Consider the following 22333-nt stretch of genomic DNA (forward strand, 5'->3'; position numbering starts at 1 on the left):
TAGATTTTCAGCTATGATTTTAGTATATTTCTTTTTTAAAAAAATTTTAGTACATTTCTGATAGCATCTTACAATGAACTTTATAGCAAGGATGTGTATTCTTTAGAAGTCCCTAAGTCCCCCATACTTTACTTTAGCCTGAGCAAACTTAAACTTTCTTAGAATGTTGATTCTGTATTTTAAACTTTACAGAGGAGATTTTATTAATTATTGTAGAATTTGAATATCATGAAACGTGCATGGGTTAGTACAATTTTTGTAAGAAACGCACATGTTTGAAGGTATATTTTGTGCAATAGTGTGTTGTTGTGTTTTTTTCCCCTTTGTCTAGGCTTTGTTAGGGCACGAGGTGGCGGTGACATTCGAGATGTTAACACAAATTCCGAGAACTGGGCTGTCGTTAAAGCTGCCTTGGTAGCAGGCATGTATCCTAATTTAGTCCACGTGGACAGAGAAAATGTCGTATTGACAGGGCCGAAGGAGAAGAAAGTTCGGTTTCATCCCACTTCAGTTCTCAGCCAGCCTCAATATAAAAAGGTAAAATATTTTTAATGCTCTTAGGCCTTGAGGTGAAAGTAATCTAATTTACATAGTTGAAGAGAAACAAAAAGATGTTTCACAGACCAAGCAATTAATTGGCTATATATGTATAATTAAACATTGGAACAAAATTTTGATGAAATCTTAGCATTGGAAGAGGTCATGTGTTAGGTAATGAGGACTTGTTTTCCAGCTGCGTGAGCAATGACTTGCTTTACTGTTTGCCTGACAACATCTGTCATCTGTTGCGCTGAGGGACTTACTGCAGGTTAAAAGTATGGCCAGTAAAGTAGGTGGTAAATTAGTTAAGATTTTGATTTCTTTTTCTGATAGATTCCTCCAGCCAATGGTCAGGCTGCAGCGATTCAGGCACTGCCTACAGATTGGCTTATTTATGATGAGATGACCAGAGCTCACAGAATAGCTAACATTAGATGTTGTTCGGCAGTGACCCCTGTCACCGTGTTGGTATTCTGTGGACCAGCGAGGCTGGCAAGTAATGCTCTTCAGGAACCTTCATCGTTTCGAGGTAAATGGATCATAAGGAAATACAAATCTATTTGAAATGAAAAAAAAAAAAAAAAGATTTTTTTTACTAGACCAAATAAGATTTGAAATTCCAAACACATATGTAGGAGTAGCTCTCTTTTGATATATTGAGACAAATTAAGAAAATACTAAAGTGTACCTCAGTTCTTAAAATTGATTTCTAAAGTAACTCGTTACTGGTTTGTGCATTTTTGGTTAATCTTGCTATAGGAAGGTTACTTTTCTCTCCCACTTGAAGTTAAATAATAGTTTAACATAAAGGTAATTGTTCAAAGGAAATCATAAGAGTGACCCATGACCCCATTTCCCTTATGCAAGCAAACACTTTTTATATTATGTTAAGAATATTGGGGCACCTGGGTGGCTCAGCCGGTTGAAAGTCTGCCTTCTGCTCAGGTCATGATCCCAGGATCCTGGGATCAAGTCCCATATCGGGATCCCTGCTTGTTCCTTCTCTCTCTCTCTCTCAAATAAATAAAACTCTTAAAAAAAAAAAAGGATGTAGCCAAAAAAAAAGATTATGTGATTTTATAAAGTTATATATATTTTTTATTTTATATCCTGCTATTTTCATTGTACAAAAATATTTATATTAATGGCTGCAAAATAGTCTATCACTTAAAAGTGGCAATAATACATTTAAAATGTTCCTTTGTACTTGCTTGTTTTCAAGTTTTTGCTGTTCAGTGATTCAGCAAATATTCATTGGTCAACTCCTATATGTCAAGGATGCTAGACATTGAAGATGTAACAGAAAACAGTATAGACAAGGTGTTTTGGTCCTTAAGAGTTTACATGGTAGTGGGGGGTAGACAGTAAAAAAGTAAATAATCTGCATGCTACTATGAAGGAAATAAAGAGGACTGCCTTAGGGGGGTAACTTGCTTTAGAAAGAGACCCTGGAACAAGTATCTCTGAAGGGGTGTGATTTGAGTATAAGACCTAAAGTATGAGACGCTGTTAGGAAGAGAAGCAGATTCAAAATGATTCTGGAGGTACTGCTAATTGCTAGATTGAATGGGTGGTGAGTGGAAGGGAGGAGTCAGTAACTTGCAGGATTTTGGCTGTGGTGGCTTGCTGGAGTAACTTTTTAAAATTCTTTTTTCTTCTTGATGTTCACCTTGGATGGTTTCTACCGCCCTGTCTTCTAGATCACTGATCCGTTCTACTCATCTAATCTGATGTTCAGTCCTTTTAGTTTATATTTCATTTCAGTTCTTATATCTCTCAGCTTTCTCTTCATATACTGTTTTAGAAAGCTTACATGATTGTATATCACATTTGGCATCTTTGTTTTTTTAAAGTATTCATTTATTTAAATCATCTCTACACCCACCATGGGCCCTGAACTCACAAACCCGAGATCAAGACCTGAGATGAGGGACGCCTGGGTGGCTCAGTTGGTTAAGCAGCTGCCTTTGGCTCAGGTCATGATCCCAGCATCCTGGGATCGGGTCCCACATCGGGCACCTTGCTCGGCAGGGAGCCTGCTTCTCCCTCTGCCTCTGCCTGCCATTCTATCTGCCTGTGATCGCTCTCTCCCTCTCTCTCTGATAAATAAATAAAATCTTTTAAAAAAAAAAAAAAAAAGACCTGAGATGAGATGAAGAGTCAGCCACTTAACTGAGCTACCCTGGTGCTACATCTCCTTTTCTTCTTTTAAATTTGAAACTTATGAATTTACATGAGCTTTTCTTGATTTATAGTGTTTTCATTCCCTTCTTTATGTTCTTAGTTTTCTTCTCCATCCGGTTAATATTTAAAGATTGTGTTTTGATTTTTAAGTTCTTGTCTTTTTTTTTTTTTAAGATTTTATTTATTTGAGAGAGAAAGAGAACACAAATTGGGGTGAGGAGGGGCAGAGGGAGGAGGAAAAGCAGACTCCCCGCTAAGCAGGGAACCTGATGTGGGACTCGATCCCAGGACCCTGAGATGATGACCTGAGCCGAAGGCAGTCGCTTAACTGACTGAGCAAGCCAGGCGCCCTATTCTTGTCTTTTTAAAATTTCCTGCATTTTGATTAGAGATTATAGTCTTTAAAATGCCTTTCCCCCCCTTTTTATAAATACTGAGACTTAATTTGTGAACTTTTGGATTTGAAGAGCTCTCCACCCAAACTGTTAGTATATCAGGTAGATTTATGTAAATACAGAGTGTCTGTGTTTACTGACTTCTTTTGCTGTAAAATGTTAAAAGTGAAATTTTTTGCTTTCGATGTGTTTGAACAGCGGATGGTATTCCTAATGACAGTAGTGACAGTGAAATGGAAGATAGAACTACTGCTAATTTAGCAGCTTTGAAACTTGATGAGTGGCTCAATTTCAAACTAGAGCCTGAGGTAAGTTGCTCTTCAGTAGTGTGGTGAGTTTCTTTCATTCAGTGAGTATGAACTGACATACGGTATGTCACGTGAGCCCTTAGTGTTAGAGAATATTGTTTGTGTTTCAGTTTTCGCGGGGCCCTTATGCATTCTCTGACATTCTAGGGTGTATTCAAGTAGAGGATTTGAAAAGCCTCGGTGTGGCTTGTATTTAAGCACACTGATATTTGAGTGTTTCTGTGGGTGGTACACAGGAACTCCCTTTGTTTCGTGTAACTCTGTTTCTGAGAGAAAGATACGAGTTCATTCTGTTTTCTCTTTTTGTATATTTCTGAATTGGGAAAGATGAATGTCTTTTCTTCAAATTAAAAATGTTCTTGACGAAGCCTTCCCTTCATTCCATCTCCACCTTTATGTATTTATTTTTTTTCAAGGTATTCAAATCTGTATTGTTATTCTCCTCCTTTATCTTTCTATACAGTTTTTCTCCTTTTGGAATGGGAATAACAGAGGAAGTATGTTACTTTCTAACCTTAAATGTTTATACAGATGCTCAACACATTTAATTATAGAAAATCAATTTGTTTTGAGTTACAAAATTGATGTGGATATGTAATTAATGAAAAAAAGATGTTAAAAAGAAAACTATAAGAATACCCAGATACATGCTGTATTCCCAGTTATATGGCTCTGATTCATAAAATATCAGCACATTCACTTGCATACTAATTTAATCCATGGATCAAGGCTATGTATTCGAAGGATGCCAGGACCCTTCAAGAGCTGGAGAAAAGAGTTTGGGAACAGAATATGCTTTATTTAGCCAGTGAATACCTAGAGTAATAAAGTTTTATCTCATGATAGCAGTCAGACTTGCAAACATGCAGAAATAGGATTTAAGGTTTTTGTTTTTTTTTTTTAAGAGTTATTTGAGAGAGACTTATAATGCATGTAAGTAGGAGAAGGGGGAAGGAGAGAATCTCAGGCAGACAACCGCCCTCCCCACCCCTGCCTAGTGTAGAGCTTGATGTGGGCTTGCCCTCATGTTCCTGAGATCACGTTGGAGCTGAAATCAAGAGTCAGATGCTGAACTGACTGAACCACCCAGGTACCCCAGGAATTAAGGGTTTTAAATGTAGTTATAAAGCTCATAAAAAAGCAGACTGAGGTACATTTACTCAAAATGTTGAGATTCATTAACTGGTAGCAAACAAAATAATTCCTCAGACAAATGCACATTTTCCAGTATATTGGGGGAAGGAAGGGAGAAGAATGTGCGTTAAGTAGTGAAATCTGCCAAGCTGTGTATCAGTATTCTGTCACACCAAACAGTTTGGAGACAAGGAAAGTGTTCTTTTTTTTTTTTTTAAAGATTTTATTTATTTATTTGACAGAGAGAGAGATCACAAGTAGGCAGAGAGAGAGAGAGGAGGGAGCAGGCTCCCCGCTGAGCGGAGAGCCCGATGTGGGACTCCATCCCAGGACCCCGAGATCATGACTGAGCCGAAGGCAGCGGCTTAAACCACTGAGCCACCCAGGCACCCTATGGCATGATTATTTTGCTTTTAATCTGTCAAATAGCTAAAAATTGACAATTTTAAAAACTACTACAAAGAACAAGTTGTAGTGATGTGACTCTTAGGTCACTGAACCACTTGTAACGGGGTCGGGTCGACTGATAGTATTTAACCAATTCAGAGAGTTAATCCTCTCTGAGTTAATTCACTCAGTCTCTATGCCTTAGCTGGGACACATAATTACAAAAGATAGCTATTGGTAAAAGCTCCGTCTCTCTCTCTTTTTATCTTTTTAAAAAGATTTTATTTATGTGTTTGACAGAGAGAGACGCATAGAGAGAGGGAACACAAGTAGGGGCAGCAAGAGAGGAGAAGCAGGCTTCCCACTGAGCAGGGAGCCTGACTCGATCTCAGAACCCTGGGATCATGACCCGAGCCAAAGGCAGCTGCCCAGTGACTGAGCCACCCAGGTTCCTGCTCTGTCTGTATTTTTAAGAGATCCTACTATTTCCGTTTTTGTTGTTATTGAAGGGGGAGGGTGGTCAGCAAAGCTATCAAAAGTTGACAGCCAGCTAGGTTTACTTTTTTACTCTCTGTTCACTCATCATTTCAGTCCCACCCCTGGAATTCCACTTCTATTTGCACCAGCCCTTCCGTTCCCTGAAACGGCTTTTGTAAAGGTCAGCATGTCCCCCACATTGTCAAGGGCAGCCTACTGTCCTTGAGTTCACCCTTTCTCTTATGTTTGGCACTGTTGTTCATCCCCTTCCTTGTGTAATACTGCCCTTCTCCAATTTTCCTCCTCACCTGTCCCAGCTTCTTTGTCACAAGTTACTATGACATTAGTCTTTCCTGATTCTTCTTTCTTAAAAAGTCATTCCTTCTTAGGTTCTTTCATTGACTCTGCCCTTATGTGTTTGTGCCTTAAATGTTAGATATTCTCCAGTACTCTGGGCTTTACTGTGCTCTTTTCATGTCTGTGTACAATCTCTAGGGACCTTACCTCGGTGTGTAGGTTTAGTAACCTTTGATGCATGGATGACTCCCAGGTCAGTCTGTATTTCTAGCTTTGGCCTTTCTCTGGATCTGTGAGACTAGCTGCTCTCTGGATCATCATGTGGATGTTCTCTAAGCACCAAAATAAAATATGAAGGAAACAAAATGTATTTTTCTTTATTTACTCTGCTGTTACTGTTCAAGTTTTAATTACACTCTAACCACACATTATTGGCCGTCTGATCCACTGGACTGTGTCATTTGACTTTGTGTCTCTAGTCCTCATATGTGGTCAAGAAGAAATGTTATCTCATTCATGCAACAAAAAGAGTGAAATACATTACTTCCTGCCAAGTTGCACAGTGTCCTTTGGAAACAGTCACAGAGCTTCACTAGTAAATGGGTGTCTTGCAAGTGGTTTGCCATCTTGCTTGGCTCGCCTTGAACTGAGGAGCCCGTTCTATTCCAGGCAGCCAGTTTGCTGCTGCAGCTCCGGCAGAAGTGGCACAGCTTGTTTTTACGCCGAATGAGAGCGCCATCCAAACCCTGGTCTCAGGTTGATGAGGCCACCATAAGAGCCATCATCGCTGTTCTCAGCACGGAAGAACAGTCTGCGGGCTTACAGCAGCCGTCGGGAATAGGCCAGAGGCCAAGGCCTATGTCTTCAGAAGAACTTCCTCTGGCATCTTCTTGGAGGTCAAATAACAGCAGGAAAACTTCGGCAGATACTGAATTTTCAGATGAGTCTGCTGCTGCAGAAAGGTAAATTGGTAACATTTTATCAAAACTGGAGACATTTTTCCCCCTAGAAAAATGAATTATTTATCAAAGAATCATGAGCTTTTGTAACATTTAAAAATTACTTATCATGGAAAAAAACATAGAAAGGTTACAACAAAATGGGAAGAGTTTTTTTTACCTTTTTAAAAATTTTTTTTAAAGATTTATGTATTTATTTTAGATGGGGAGGGACACAGGGAGAGCAACAGCATGTCTTAAGCATGTCTTCAGCTGAGCTGAACTCGATCTCACGGCCCTGAGATCACGACCTGAACCGAAACCAAGAGTTGGGCACTTAACCGACTATGCCACCCAGATGCCCCAAGTTTTTTACTTTTAAAACATGTTTTTCAGCAGTCTTAAGATAAAATGAGGGATTTTAAACTCTTGGTATTTATGAGTTATTTAGTAAGGAAAATTTTTTTATCAGGAAAATCTCAAATGTTTAATTTCAAGAATTGACAAGTTTAGCATCTGTTAAAAAGCTACCATTATTTTAAAATTATATATTTTTGTTGCTACATGTCAAGTAATATCTTTCCCAGACATCCTACAGCAAGAAGCATGGGCTGTGGCCATTTGAAAGAACAACATTCCCACAAGTCTTACCTAAGTATCAGTATTGCTGATTGTATTGTATTCCTACAGGAGATCAATTATTCATTCATTGATTCAGTGATGTGTTACATGTGCATTGTTCTTGGTGTAAGAGATATAGCAGTGTACCAAACAAAGATCTCTTCAGAGAGTTTATCTTTTATCCAGGGGAGGCATATAATAAGCAAATTTACTGTAATGGCAGAATCTGTTACACTTTAGCCAAATTCTTCTTTTTCTTCCCAGCATTAAGCAATTAGATGTGATATTTTTATTTACTATATGATGATGATTAGTAATAAGAGAGCTTTTCTGTTGAATTATTTATCCAAAAATGTACTTCAATTATAATGGTTGTAATGAATCATTGGCCATGATTCAAAAATGTTTGTAGTGTAACAACATTTGTTAGAACCAAATTTGTTTCTTTATATCCATTAAAACATGTCTTACCCTGCTAGAATTGATAACAAAAACAATATTCTTGTCTGTGATGCTAATTTTGGCAATATTGGTAGAAAGTCTGTGTGTTAAGACTATTTCATTGTTAAAAAAAGCTGAAAATACAGTGAAAACATGAAAGTTATGTAATGTTTACTGTTTTTTAAGGATCAGATGGGGCTGTTAGTGTCTTCTTTTGGTCAGATTTGCATATTTGAATGAAACATACGGTTTCATCAGGTCAGGCTTCAGTTAAGGGGAGTATTCCATACTGGTTTCCAAGTTCTTCAGATATTACACTTGAGGAATAATTCAGACATTTGTCAAGAAAATCTTCTCATGTGTGTTCCTGAATGTTTCTGATGTAGGCTCTGCTGGGCAGTAGAAGAGTAAAAGGCACATTTTCTTCTAGACACTAGCTACTTTTTGAAAAGATTTTTCTTTTTTAAACATTTTTTTATATTTTATTTTTTAAAAAATTTTATTTATTTATCTGACAGACAGAGATCACAAATAGGCAGAGAGAGAGAGGGAGGGAAGCAGGCTCCCTGCTGAGCAGAGAGCCCGATGCGGGGCTCTATCCCAGGACCCTGGGATAATGACCTGAGCCAAAGGCAGAGGCTTTAACCCACTGAGCCATCCAGGTGCCCCTGAAAAGATTTTTCTGAAAGCTTCCTTGAACAATGGTTTAGAATATGGGAGTAGATTTCCATAGATACTGTTATGTGGTAATGTTATTCCTAGGCCCATCTATAAAAACCTGTTAGGTTTGTAGAGACTGTGTGTTGTGTGTGTGTGTGTGTGTAAATGCTAGTGTATATGTATGTGTGCATCTATTCGCATACACACATACACATTTTTGGAAAATGTGTAATAGATGCTTATTTAATAAAAGATAGAAATTTAATAAAATAAAGAAAAAATGATAAAATGTAATATTAGTTATAATTCAGATATTCGTTGTCTTATAAATTTAGTTTTTCACCGGTGACACTGGAATCAAGCATTTCTATTTCTTAACAAGTTGTAGCCTGGCAGTCTTCATTTTCTTACCTGTTGAATGATGAGATCTGGAATTTCATCTACCTTCAGAATTTTGGTAGTATTAGTAGATAAGGCCTGGAGTTGGTGGATTTGGTGGGGAATAGGATGAGGACGCTTAGGAAGATTTATTTATTTTTTTTTTTTCAAGATTTATTTTTTTTTTAAATTTATCAGAGAGAGAGGGGGGGGAGAGAGCTAGCACAGGCAGACAGAATGGCAGGCAGAGGCAGAGGGAGAAGCAGGCTCCCTGCTGTGCAAGGAGCCCGATGTGGGACTCGATCCCAGGACGCTGGGATCATGACCTGAGCCGAAGGCAGCTGCTTAACCAACTGAGCCACCCAGGCGTCCCAGGAAGATTTATTTTTAAAGGGAGAAATTAACAGTCTTTGTGAGACTACTTCTTGGAGAGAAAGTATAGTTAAGAGTTTTCCTCTGCAGTGGTAAAATACATTTACTTTTTTTTTTAACATAAGTACTTTTTTCTTTTTTACTATATTTATTATTCTTTTAATAAAAACATTTTATTGAAACTATTTTCAAATAGCTTAAGAAACTATTAAAGTATAAATCATACCAGTGTATTTTTTGCTTGTCATTTTGATAATTGGATGGCAGAGGACAGGTGCATCTTTTCTATAAGAGAAATGAGATAAAATGAATTCAGTGTCTGAACTTCTTAAGTGAAAAGGTGGGGGGGCTTGCGGAGGGCTTTGTTTCCATCTTTATGAAATTTTCCAGGGAAGCCAAGCATAAGAGAGAGAAGCTAGAATGGAGCTCAGATTAAAAGATCAGTTTGAAAACCAAAAGGTAGACCGGAAAATACATTTTTATTTTAATGAGGTTTTACCCTCATTAAGTTCTGTTGCCTAATTTTCAGGTCACTGAGGTGCCAGGCTAAGAACGATGTGATTTTAGGGGGGTCAAATTTACATAATGCATTGAACATCAATTCACAAGAGAAAAAAACCCCTGAAAGATCTTTTACACTTCTTAGTAGGTTGTTAATGATTCAGATGTGCATTCATTATATAGTCTTTTGTTAATATGTTTAGGCTTTACTGCTTTTATTTTATTTGTGAAAGAAATAATCCTAGATCTGAGATAGTTACTCTTGAAGGAAGAGTAATTATAATTGTAGGAGTCTATGGTAGTTTATGAATTATTAAACACATCCTTTTTTGTTTTAAACTTGTTTATTATCAATATTGTTAAACACAGCAAACTAAATGATAACACCATAATGAACTCCATGTCCCACATTCAGCAGTTACCAAGATTTTTACCACTTGCTGTATCTAACCAGATTTTCTTTTTTCATTCTTGGCTTTCTTATTTGGTTTACATATTTCCAGATAAATTCCACACATCGTGTCATTTTACCCTTCCATATTCAAACATGCATCTCTTAAAAATAGAGGAATTTTTAAGTGGGTGGCTCAGCTGGGTAAGCATCCAATTCTTGATTTTGATTCAGGTCTTGATCTTAGGGTTGTGAGTTCAAGCCCGGCATTGAGCTCCATACTGGGCGTGGAGCCTGCTTTAAAAAAAAAAATGAGGAAATTTTTCTACATAATTAAAATCCAATGATCAATCCCAGCAAAATGATCATTTCCCCAGTTGTCATACTATATACATTTATTTGAATTAGCATCCAGGGAAGACTCATCAGGGCGTCATGTTTCTTGAGGCTTCTATGATCTAGAGTAGTTCTTCTGTTAACTTTTTTTTTTTTTTAAGATTTTATTTATTGGAGAGAGAACAAGAGTAGTTCCTTTGTTAACTTTTGTTTTTTAAAGATTTTATTTATTGGAGATAGAGCAAGAGAGAGAGAGAGAGAGTTCTTTAAATAACTTTTGTTTTTAAAAGATTTTATTTATTTATTAGAGAGCAAGAGAGCGAGTATGAGTCGGGGTGGGGGTGGGAGGGACACAGGGACAGGGAGAAGCAGACTCCCTGCTGAGCCAGGAGCCTGCTGCTGGGCTCTATCCCAGGACACCTCAGGATCGTAACCTGAGGTGACTGGGCCACCCAGGTGCCCCCTCTATTGACTTTTGAAGAAAGTGGGTTGGTAGTACCGTGAGGTATATCACATTCTGGATTTGTCTGTTTCTTCTTGGCCGCCTTTGTTGGCATACCATGTGTATTTCGTCCAAATTGGTAGTTAGCTCTCAGGATTTGATTTGAGCCAATATTTTGGCAAGTGTATTTTAATAGGTGGTGCTGTGAACTTTGTATCACATGACTTTAGGAAGTACTCAGTGTCTTTTTTTTTTTTTTTTTTTAAGGTCTGGTTGTTCCACTAAGACCTATACTTTTAGAAAAATTGCAAAGTTTCTGACTGCCAGCTTTGCTGCATTTATTCATAGAATTTTAGAATAGAAGAATTTTTATAGTTTAGTATAATCCTTTTATTTAACACGTAAGTAAATGAAAGCTCAAATAAGTTAAGAGACTTGCCCAGGATTAAATACCTTAGTTGTAAATTTAGTACTGTCTTAGAAGTCTCTCCTGACTGTAGTCCAGCAGTATTTTAATACTTTATCATATTTTTTTGGTATGCTTTTAAAATATATTTTACTTGGCTCTAAGATATTTTGTGAAAGTGGAAGGGAAGTAGAGTGAGTGATATTTTAGTAAGGGCCAATAGCATAGATGTATTTAAATAACTATATAATGTTAAAGACCTCTCCAATAGCATAATACAAGAGGTTAGAAATTTGTTTTTTAGGATTTTATTTATTTACTTGAGAGAGAGAGAAAGAGCAGAAGCAAGGGGGGCAGCAGAGGGAGAGGGAGAAGCAAATCTCCTGCTGAGTGAGGAGCCCGACAGGGGGCTCTACCCCAGGACCTTGAGATCATGACCCGAGCTGAAGGCAGATGCCCAACTGACTAAGCCACCCAGGCTCCCCGAGGTTAGGAATTTTGTAAGGGAAATAATATTTTGAGTATCTGTTAACATTAAGTTAAGAACTTATATAGATTTTTAAAAATACATTTTTACCTATTGTTTGTGTAAATGCACCCTAATATCTCAGATGTTTTTTCACTCTAAATGTGAGATAAATGAAATTCTCTTAGTATTACTCCATGTATCATAATGCCACTGCGACTCTGGTTTGAAATGGGATCTGCTTTGTATTATGAACTTGTGGGTCACTGATCTTTGTTTCCTCCTTCCCACTCAAGAGTATTGACGAAATCTCCATCTCCAGCACTGCACCCCCCTCAGAAGTACAAAGATAGAGGGATTTTACATCCTAAACGAAGCACTGATGACCGATCGGATCAGTCTTCTGTGAAATCTACGGACAGCAGTAGCTACCCAAGTCCTTGTGCCAGCCCTTCTCCTCCATCCTCAGGAAAGGTACAGTATCTACAAGTTGATATAGCAAGGACCAGATGGCTAGCACATTTCACATTACATATTGAAGCAAAATGACAATAGAGTTCTATCTTTGGTTACTAATCCTGGTCTTTGTTCTAGATATAAATGGAATCTGGCAGACTTGAGACACCTTGCTTAAAATTTTTAGTTTTTCCTGCTTGGCAGAGATTTCTAGTTAGCACCATCTTGGGATGTTTTAAAACTAACAGACCGTTTACCAGTGGCATGTAACTCAGCCGCCCGCCATGTCCTTTCTGTATCGTTAGAACCAGTTTTGATTAAGTAACAAGATGATCTCAAATTAGTTTAGGTTTGTAATTTCAGAGTTGCAAACAATGGTTTCTTTGAATTACGAATTGATTTCTCCAATTCAGTGATTATATTAAAAAGTACAAGATAGGGTGGGAATTAGGAAGGTAGGGAATGTTGGTAGGGAATTGAGAACTATGTATCTTTGAAAAAAATTTATAATATGAATGATTTCAAATATTTAGAGTACGTTTACTTCTAATTTCCTGTGTTGATGGTACTAAGTATTCAGTTAGGGTTATTTAGCTATATGTTGTGTTCTGGGACAAATGTCTGCTGAAACACTCTTGTTAAATAAGAGGAAAAGAAATGTTTTTTGTGTATTTGCATTCTTAGGTTTTAGGGTATTTTATTTTAAAATATATTTATTTAGGTATATACATAATAAAATTTACCAGTTTATATAATTCAGTGAATTTTGACAAATGTATATAATTATGTAAACATATCCCAGCCACGTACAGGATATTCCCACCAGCCATGGATCATGATGACTACTGAATTGCTGTCTCTAGAGTTTTGCCTTTTCTGCAGTTTACTTGAAATGGAATCATATGTATGTGGTTTTTTCGTGACTGGCTTATTTCACTTTTGAAACTCAACCAAATTATCAAAGTGTATTCTTAGTTCATTGCTTTTTATTGCTGGATAATATGGCTAATATCATAGAATGTTTATCCATTCCCCAGTTGACAGGCATTTGGATTGTTGCCACATTTTGGCTGTTATGAATATTCGAGGACAAGTCTTTATGTGTACACATGGATTCTGTTCTTGGGTAAATACCCCAGGAGTAGAAGTGTGGGATTGTATGGTTAAGTGTATGTTTAACTTTACAAGAAACTATCCAGCTAATTTCCAAAATGGCTGTACTTTTTTCCATTCCCTTCAGTCATCTGTGAGGGTCCCGTATGCTCCATATTCTTGACAATACTTGACATTATTAATCTCGACATTATATAATACTTGACATGATTAATCTCTTTAACATTAGCCGTTTTGGTGGGTACGTAGTGATACCCCATTGTAGTTTTGATTTGCGTTTCCCCAATGACTAGTGATATTGAGTATCTTTTCGTGTGCTTACTCACTGTTCCTGAATTTTCTTTGGTGTGAAGTATCTGTTCAAATTTTTGTTCAACTTTTTCTGGTGGTTTACTATTTGTCTTTTTTATTTAATAGTAAGATTTTAAAAAATGTATTCTACATATAGATCTTAATTTTATATGCTTTGCAATTTCTCTTACAGTCTGGGCCTGCATATTCATTTTCTTAACAAGTGTTTTTTGAAGAGAAGTGTTTTTAATTTTGATGAAGTCCATTGGAGCTATTTTTTCCTGTTTTGGTTTTATCTATTTTTCTGTTGTCGTTCATATTTTTTGTGTCCTAAGAAGTGTCTATTTAACTCTGGGGCGCCGGGATGGCTTACTCAGTTGAGTGTCCCACTTTTGTTTTTGGCTCAGGTCATGATTTCATGGTCTTGAGATCGAGAACCCCCCTTGGGGCTTTGCCTAACAATTGTTCTAGCACCATTTGTTGAAAAGGTTAAATTTTCCCTTGATTTATTTTGGAACCTTTGTCAAAAACCGATTGACCATAAGTAACGTGGTCTATTTATTGAACTTGATTCTGTTGCATTGATCTTTACACTTCTCTGTTTGCCTCTGCTACAGTGAGTTGATTATAGTAGCTTTATATTAAGTCTTGAAACCAGTTAATTTTTTTCTCCAATTCTGTTCTTCTTTTTAAAAATTGCTTTGGTGTTATGGGTGTGCTAGTGTTCTTTCATATGAAGTTTAGAAAATGCTTTTGTCAATTTCCACAGAAACTTTTTTTGGTGTTAAGTGGAATTGCATTGATTCCATAGGTCAGTTTGAAGAAAACCAACAACAGGTTTTAGTTTCCTAATGCATAAGCATAATATACATCTGCATTTTTTTTATCAAAATAAATTTTTCAGACGTGTTTTGTAAATTTCAGAGTTCAGGTATTACACATTTTTTGTTAAGTTGATCTCGTAAGTATTTTATACTTTTGATGCTGTTCTTTTTTTTTTTTTAAAGATTTATTTATTTATTGGGGGTGCCTGGGTGGCTCAGTTGGTTAAGTGACTGCCTTTGGCTCAGGTCATGATCCTGGAGTCCCAGGATTGAATCCCACATTGGGCTCCCTGCTCAGCAGGGAGTCTGTTTCTTCCTCTGACCCCCCCCCCTTCTCATGCTCTCTCTCTCTCTCATTCTTGCTCTCTCTCAAATAAATAAAAATCTTTAAAAAAAAGATTTATTTATTTATTTGACAGAGAGGGATCACAAGTAGGCAGAGAGGCAGACAGAGAATGGATAGGGAAGCAGGCTCCCCTCTGAGCAGAGAGCCTGATGTGGGGCTGTATCCCAGGACCCTAAGATCATAACCTGAGTTGAAGGCAAAGGCTTAACCCACTGAGCCACCCAGGCACCCTGTTCTTTAAATTTTTAATTTCCAGTTGTTCATTGCTAGCATATGGAAATACATTTGACTTTTGTTATATTTACCCACTATGCTACAATCTTATTTCATTTGTTAATCCTATTAGTTTTTTATGTAGATTTCTCAGGATTCTCTGTATATATAATCATTTCATCTGTTAATAAAGGTAGTTTTGCTTTTTCCCTCTCTAGTGTTGATTCTGTTCCTTTCTTTTCTTGCCTGTTCTCTCTGATTAGAACCTCCATTAAAATGTTTAATAGAAAGTGTTGAGAGCAGACATCTTTGCCTTGACCTTAGAGGGAAAGCTAGCTCCTAGTTAAATCTGTCACCATTTATGATAACATAACTATGAGACATTTCCTTTAGATTTAGTTTGCTAAGAGGATTTATTAGGAATAAATGTTGAATTATGTTGTGTTTTTTTTTTTTACATCTACTGAAATGATAACATAATTCTTTTTTTCTTCTATTAATAAAGTGGATCTCATTGACTGTTTTTCTAATGTTTATGCTTCACTTGGTCACGATGATTATTGTTTTAAATATTATTGGATTTGATTTTGCCTAATCAAAACTTCTGTTAATTTTGGGATCTTTGTTCATGAGGAATATTCTGTAGTTCTCTTTGCTTGTGTTGTTTTTGTATAGTTTTAGTATTAGGGTAATGCTGGCCTCATAAGATTAGTTGGGACGTCTTCTTTCCACTTAAGGTTTTTAGAAGAGATGCCTAGAATTGATATGATTTTTTTCCTTAAATGTTTGGTAGAATTCGTACCTAAAGCCCTTTTTAACTCTCCTTGGTATATTTCCAATTAATATTATGTGCTTCAGGTATAGTTTGAGAAGCTTGCAACAGTGTATTTCACCCCCCAGTCTTTTGTGTTACTGGTCTCATGTTAAAAATGCCAGTGTAGTATTTTTACTTCAAAGTAAAGTGTCTTTTCTCAAAAGTCAGAAAAATGTCTTTTATATTTATTCAATATTTACCATTTCTTGTGCTCTTTATTCTTTTGTGTTGATCTGAATTTCTCTCTTGAATCATACACTTCTGTCTGGAAACATTTTACCATTTCTTTTAGTACAGATATTCTAGAAATGGAGTTGTTAAGCTTTTGTCTAGAAAACCTTTTTCACCTTTATTTTCGGAAGATATTTTTACTGTGTATATAATTCTAGGTTGACAGTGGTTTTCTTTAATTTAGGCAAAGATGTCATTCCATTATCTTCTTGTTTATAATTTCTGAGGGAAGTTGACTGTGATTATTATTTTTATTTTTTCTGTATATAATGTATTTTTTTTTCCCCTCTAGCTGCTTTTAAGATTTTCTTTTTGTCAGTGGTTTTCAGTAGTTCGATTTTGGTATGTTACTATTTGTAGTTCTTATAATCTTTGTATTTATAGTTTACATCAATTTTGTAAAATTTAGGACCATTACTTCTCCATATATATATATTTTGTCTTACCACTTCCCTCTCCTTTATAGGACTTTGGATGCACAAGTGTCGATAATATTCCACAGGTCACTGAAGCTTTCTTCATTTTTTTCAGTTGTTTTCATCTGTTTGTTTCATTTGCAATGGTTTCTCTAGCTATGTGTGTAAGTTCACTGAGCTTTTTATTTGTGGTGTCTCATCGGCTATGTATCCTTTCTACTGTATTTTTCACTGCCTTCATCTCTAGAGCATCCTTTGGGTCTTTAAAGAAATACCTTCCATTTCTCATTTCAAAAGGCATGTTCATGTTCACTTTACCGTCCTGAGCACAGTGCATGTATTGGTAATAGCTGGTCTGACATTCTTGTCTCCTAATTCCATCATCTGTCAGATCTCTTTCCCTATTTGTTCATTTTTTCCCTAGGTTATGGGTCATAGTTTCTCATTTCTTGACATTCCTTATAGTTTTGTTTGGCTGCTAGATTTTTGTTGTGTTCCTTTAAGTACTGTCAGACGTTGTTCTGTTACAGAGCTAAATTAGTTGCTGTCGGTTTAATCTTGTTGAGATTTACTTTTACGCGATGTTATGGTAGGTCCCAAACAGTTTTTATTCTGGTACTAATTTAGTTTCAGTATTAAGGTGTAAGCCTTCTGGGGGCTAATGCCATCTTCATTAACAGTTCTTTCCATCATGGCTGGGGATAACGGGGATTGCTCCCAGCCCCATGTGAGCTCCAGGAATGGTTTAAGTCTACTGCTTTCCTCTGGATCTTTCCCTGGCGTTAGGTCAAGTTTTCGTAAGCGTGTGCAGGTCAGTATGGAGTCAGAAACTCCGTTTCTGTGGGGACCTGTCTTCAGTTCTTCAGGAACTCTGTTTCTGTGCAGCTCTCTTCTGTCCAGCCCTCTGTTATGCACACTCTGACTACTGGCCCTCTCGACTCCAAGCTCTGTCTCTGCAGTTCAGGGTTCTGTTTGTTTCCCTCTCCTGCACTGTTGTCTGGAAACTGTATCCAGGCGGTAAGCTGAAGCAATTTTTGTTTTGTTTTCAGTGTTTGAAAGTTTATTAAAATATTTTCTGAAAGTACATTTGGAGCATAAATCAAAGTTTGTAATCCAGGATCCTTTCTTGATAAGGGATTTTGAATGCTCTTGAAAATGAGTGCTTGGTTTTGGCTCTTTAACCTCATTTTGATCAAGTCTTATGTAGCTTTTCAGGCATGATGGAGCTATTTGCATTTGTTGAATATTTGGTAAAATATTTTGATTTATATGTTTATGAAGATGTTATTTAACGGAGCCTATTGATTTCGGAAGGTCAAATTACCTTTCAAGAATTTATGCATTCTTTTATAGGGCTCAAAATCTCCTTCACCAAGACCAAACATGCCTATTCGATACTTCATAATGAAGAGTAGCAATTTGAGAAACCTTGAAATTTCTCAGCAGAAGGGTATCTGGTCTACAACCCCTAGTAATGAGCGGAAGCTAAATCGAGCCTTTTGGGAAAGCAGTATGGTTTACTTGGTATTTTCTGTTCAAGGATCTGGACATTTCCAGGTGAGCCATCCTGAACCAGTAAAACGGGGTTGTTCTGGCTGCACATTAGACCACACAGATTAAAACAAAACCCCCAAACCACCCTGGCTTTTTATTGTATCGGGATGTAAGAACGCATTTTGCATGACTGAGCATGAGGGATGTAGTGTTAGCTCTTCAAGGGACTGACTCTAGGGATCCCGTTGTTTTCCTGGTCTTACCAGAACCTCTCTAGATGAGCCATTTCTCCTTCTGAGGACAAGTTCAGATTTATTATTTCTCAGGTGGATTGAGAGTAATGAGAAGCTTGACTTTTTGGTAAAATGTTTTTTTTAAAGAGATAAGAAAGTTAGAATTGGTAATCCAGAAACTGAGTGTGTTTCTTAACTCCTCTTGACTCGATGTCCATCTGAATTTAGAAACTAAGGAATTTATTATTTGATATTATTATAATTTTTGGAAGTAAAAACTATTGGGTTAGATTGTATCTGTTTATCATGGAATAAGTGTGGGTTTAGGGCTGTTAATACATTATTTAGAAAGTATCTGTTCATACTGAAATTATGTTAGAAGGCTGGAATCAGTCTTCCCTCTAAAATTTGCGAATACTTCTTTTTATGAAAAACAGTAAGTAACTAATTTTTGGTTTTTGTGAGGTATCTATTATTTTTATATTACATTTTTACCTTAAAATTTAAAAAACCTCAGAGCTTTCTCAGATAAATTGAATTCAGACAATTTTAATATCATCCTCACCTTTCCCCTTGCCCTCATTTTACCCACAGGGATTTTCTAGGATGTCTTCTGAGATAGGAAGGGAGAAGAGCCAGGACTGGGGCTCAGCTGGACTGGGAGGAGTATTTAAGGTGGAGTGGGTCCGGAAGGAAAGTCTTCCCTTTCAGTTTGCTCACCACTTACTCAATCCCTGGAACGACAACAAGAAAGTCCAGATCAGCAGAGATGGGCAGGTATACAGTGGCATTTAATATTTGTCTCCTGCTTTTCTTTTTGTTTTGCTTGCTGTTACTCGGTGGTTTGAGGAGGAGACATAAGAGTACAGAATGTACGTTCCACACACACACAGGAGGTGGTTCCGATGTGTGGAAGAGCTAGTGAACACCTGCTTGCACAGGTGTTTGACAGAGCTCGTGGCTTTCTTAACATTGTGTAACCTGGGCTTCTCTCTGCCATTACATACATATAAAATCTTTCATAAGTTACTTCACGGAGGCTCCTGTTACCTTACTAATGGGAGATTTGCTCAAAACCGAGTGTAATTCTGAAGTCTAAGGGTAACAGTAGTATCTGACTTCTTTGTGCTTTAAAAATTACATAACATAGATAACAGCCTTTTTATATTTTTGTGGCTTGTTTTATTTCTGTTGCATTTACTTGGGCTTTATCATGATAGCTGCTGACATGCATTTTGAACTAGTTAAGGAGATGGGAATTACCATAAATATGGACCACTTTGCTAGCTGCTATACATGAAGTAGTTTAATTCAATGCATGTTGAGTTATTAGCCCAGTTTTAATCAGGAGAAACAGGAGAAATTGTTCTAAGGTCACACAGCTAATAATTTATTTAAACTAGTGTGACTCTGTTTAAATCACCATACATAAAGTGTTTGGGTTCTCTTTAAGTGCACATCATATCACAAGAGGACTATAAATGACATTCTTTTCAGTTGTATCAGAATATTTTAATTTTTATTCTATAATAAGGATTTTGAAATAAGTCTAATTCCTAAGATAAGAATATCATATACTCTCGATGATTTCTTTAAAACCCCCAGACATCTAATATGCTAGATTTCAGAGTAAACCTTTGAAAACTGAAGCTGAGTGCCGTTGGCAAATCCCCATTAAAAACGAAATTCTATATTTCCAGATAGAAGTTCCGGGAGAACTCTGTGGAAATTACCATTTTGTCACACATTGTTGCCATATTCACAGGCTAACTCTAATCTTGAAGTCTGGAAGTGAACTTCACAGACCTGAACACAGAGAATCCCAGAGCAAACATGCCATGTGATTTTATCATGTTCTGGTAGAAAAATGAAATTGAATGGATTTGTCCTACATTTTTATCAGCATAGGTTTTGGTGATTTAAATAATTCAGTCTAGTTCCTTTGGTGTTTATTCTGACATCTGCTTTATCTAGGAGCTAGAGCCTCAGGTTGGCGAACAGTTGCTGCAGCTATGGGAACGCCTTCCCCTGGGAGACAAAACCGCAGCCGACTGACACTCAGGTTATCTGCTCCTTGACTTTGAGTATTGGCAGTATTTGTAATCACTAAGGATATCTTTCAAATTATTTATCTTTTTTTTTTTTTTTTTTTTTTAAACTCGTTTAGAGCTCTTAGCTACAGGAGAACACTGTACCTTATTTAAAGCCACCAAATGCACTGACTTCTAAAAACCGAGGTGGACCTGTTTGTTAGGAGTGGATGGGCTTTTCTGGTTGAGAGTTTCTCTTAAGACCCACCATCTTCATAAAAAAGAGAAAAGGGTAATTTACATTTTTATAGTGATGGTAAAGAATGATTATGTCATGTTTGTTAACTATATGTTTATAAGTGAATAAAATAGTAGTAGTTTCATTGTTTGGCACAACAGCGGTTGTTCGAACCATACTTAATTTTGAAGTTAAACATTTCATTTGTTGAAAACACTGACCTATGACTCTTAATTGACCTATGATTTTTTTTGTAATGCAAAGTTAATTGTTTTAAGAAAAAGGCCTGAATGTGTCAGTACACCTGAGCACCATTTTAGAACCATCAACTCTTAAGTTTTGTTGTTAAAAAATAAGCAAACAACCCAATTCTAAAAATGCCCCTTTTGAAAATAGTGTGTGCTGATTAAGGACTATTCATTCTGCCATTTTAAACCTGAGATACATGAAGAAAAAACGGAGAGATGTTCTTTTTCTTTGATTATGAAGTGCAGTAACATCTGAAGGAAATGAGAGAGTTCCTCACTCCTTGTCTTTGCTCAGATCAGATTTAGTGCTTAGTCTTATTCCTGATCCTCTTGCCTCTTAACCCAGTGTGCTGCATACCAGTCTCTTCCTCCCGTCTTACAGCCTTCACACCTCTCTCGCATGAGTGCTGTAATTATGTCCTCTTCGTTTTGGCTAGAGAAGCTTGATTTAGACAAGTTAAAAATGGAAACAAATGAAACATGTTTAAAAAAAAGTGCCTAACAGTTAGTGAGAGCTTTGTTGCTGTATGTCTTTCAAACTAAGGTCCCCAGCACCACAATTCTGAATGCCTTTTATTTGTTTTCTAGTACTTTCCATCCTATTTACATTTTTGGATTTCTTATTTTTTTTGCATTTATGGTTTAATAAATGGGTAATTTTTTATAAACCTGTGTAGTGCCAACTCTCCTATTTTTTCTTTTTTTTTGTCATCTCAGGATTATTTGATAACTTTACCACCACTGTCTATAAAGTTTCCCCGGAGGCTTTTTGAAGGGAAATAAAGGTACAGGGAGAAATGAAAGAAATGTCTTGGTTATTGAGCTCTAAATAGAGCAGCTTTGATAGCACGTCTCATGATATATTTGGGTTATTGCTGCATGAAGAAAAACCGACCTGAATCTAATTTAAAGACAAGAAGACAACTCCTCTAAGTTTTTTGCTTCTGCATTTGAGAACAAAGAAGTGAAAAGTTAGGGTGACCATAAGATCTTGAAAATCCTCCTTTCTCTTGGAAAGCGTTGTATGTTGGCATAGTAGCTTAGAATGGCAGCTGTGATTTTTTTGCCTATTTTTGCCTTTTTGTAGTTACTGGTTTTTGTTTGTTTTATACTATGAGAGATACACCTGTAAATTGAGCCTATGTGAATTATGTTCTGCTCTATGTGTATTACAGTTCTTTTCCTATTACAGAAACTTGTGTTTTTTCTGATAATGTATATATACTTTGTTGAGGTATATATTTAGCAGTTACGGTGTTCTAAATTTGGAAGTGAGGACTTTTAAAAAAAATAAAACTTATTTTAATTTCCTTCTGTTTTCTAATATCTAGCTCTGTATGTAAATGATGGGTTTGTTGATATTTAAAATGAACACAATTTAAATGTAATTAAAATGCTGTTTTTGGAAGAGATGAACTTTAAATACACTCATTAAATGAAATTCTGTTAAAATATCTAGATCTTGTTATTTCTGACCCTCTGTAATAGGGCTAAGGTAACAATGACCAATAATATCCCTTGAGATATTAGGGAATTTCAAACACCTTGAAGAATACTAAATTGATAGAGAAGGTGATGATTTCATATCAGTATCTCCTCATTGAAAAAATTTGCCTTATTGCCATAAGGGAAGGAAAAAAACCCTCAAGACACATGTTCAATAGGAAATCTTTTAAATGTGTTCCCTGTCAGGACACTGGATCTTGGTAATG

The 22333-nt window shown here is 36.5% G+C and overlaps 1 protein-coding gene across 3 annotated transcripts in view; it reads left to right on the plus strand.

The window, feature by feature from the left end:
- Positions 1-22075, plus strand: part of YTHDC2 (YTH N6-methyladenosine RNA binding protein C2) — a 76425-nt gene extending 54350 nt beyond the window's left edge. The window contains exons 22-30 of one of the 3 annotated variants that reach the window (XR_014309755.1): positions 332-537; positions 874-1069; positions 3318-3427; positions 6392-6684; positions 11971-12148; positions 17732-17935; positions 18700-18882; positions 20080-20427; positions 21339-22075. Coding sequence is in view for 2 of the 3 variants with exons in the window: in XM_082723511.1 (XP_082579637.1) it covers positions 332-537; positions 874-1069; positions 3318-3427; positions 6392-6684; positions 11971-12148; positions 17732-17935; positions 18700-18882; positions 20080-20160 (1451 nt within the window). In the remaining variant the exon portion in view is untranslated. Of the gene's footprint in view, positions 1-331; positions 538-873; positions 1070-3317; positions 3428-6391; positions 6685-11970; positions 12149-17731; positions 17936-18699; positions 18883-20079 lie in introns of all 3 variants that reach the window. The other 2 variants (XM_082723511.1, XM_082723512.1) reach the window with 2 other exon arrangements.
- Positions 22076-22333: the final 258 nt, after the last annotated feature.

The sequence above is a fragment of the Mustela nivalis genome (genome assembly GCF_964662115.1).
Source record: "Mustela nivalis genome assembly, chromosome: 3".
NCBI classification, from domain to species: domain Eukaryota; kingdom Metazoa; phylum Chordata; class Mammalia; order Carnivora; family Mustelidae; genus Mustela; species Mustela nivalis.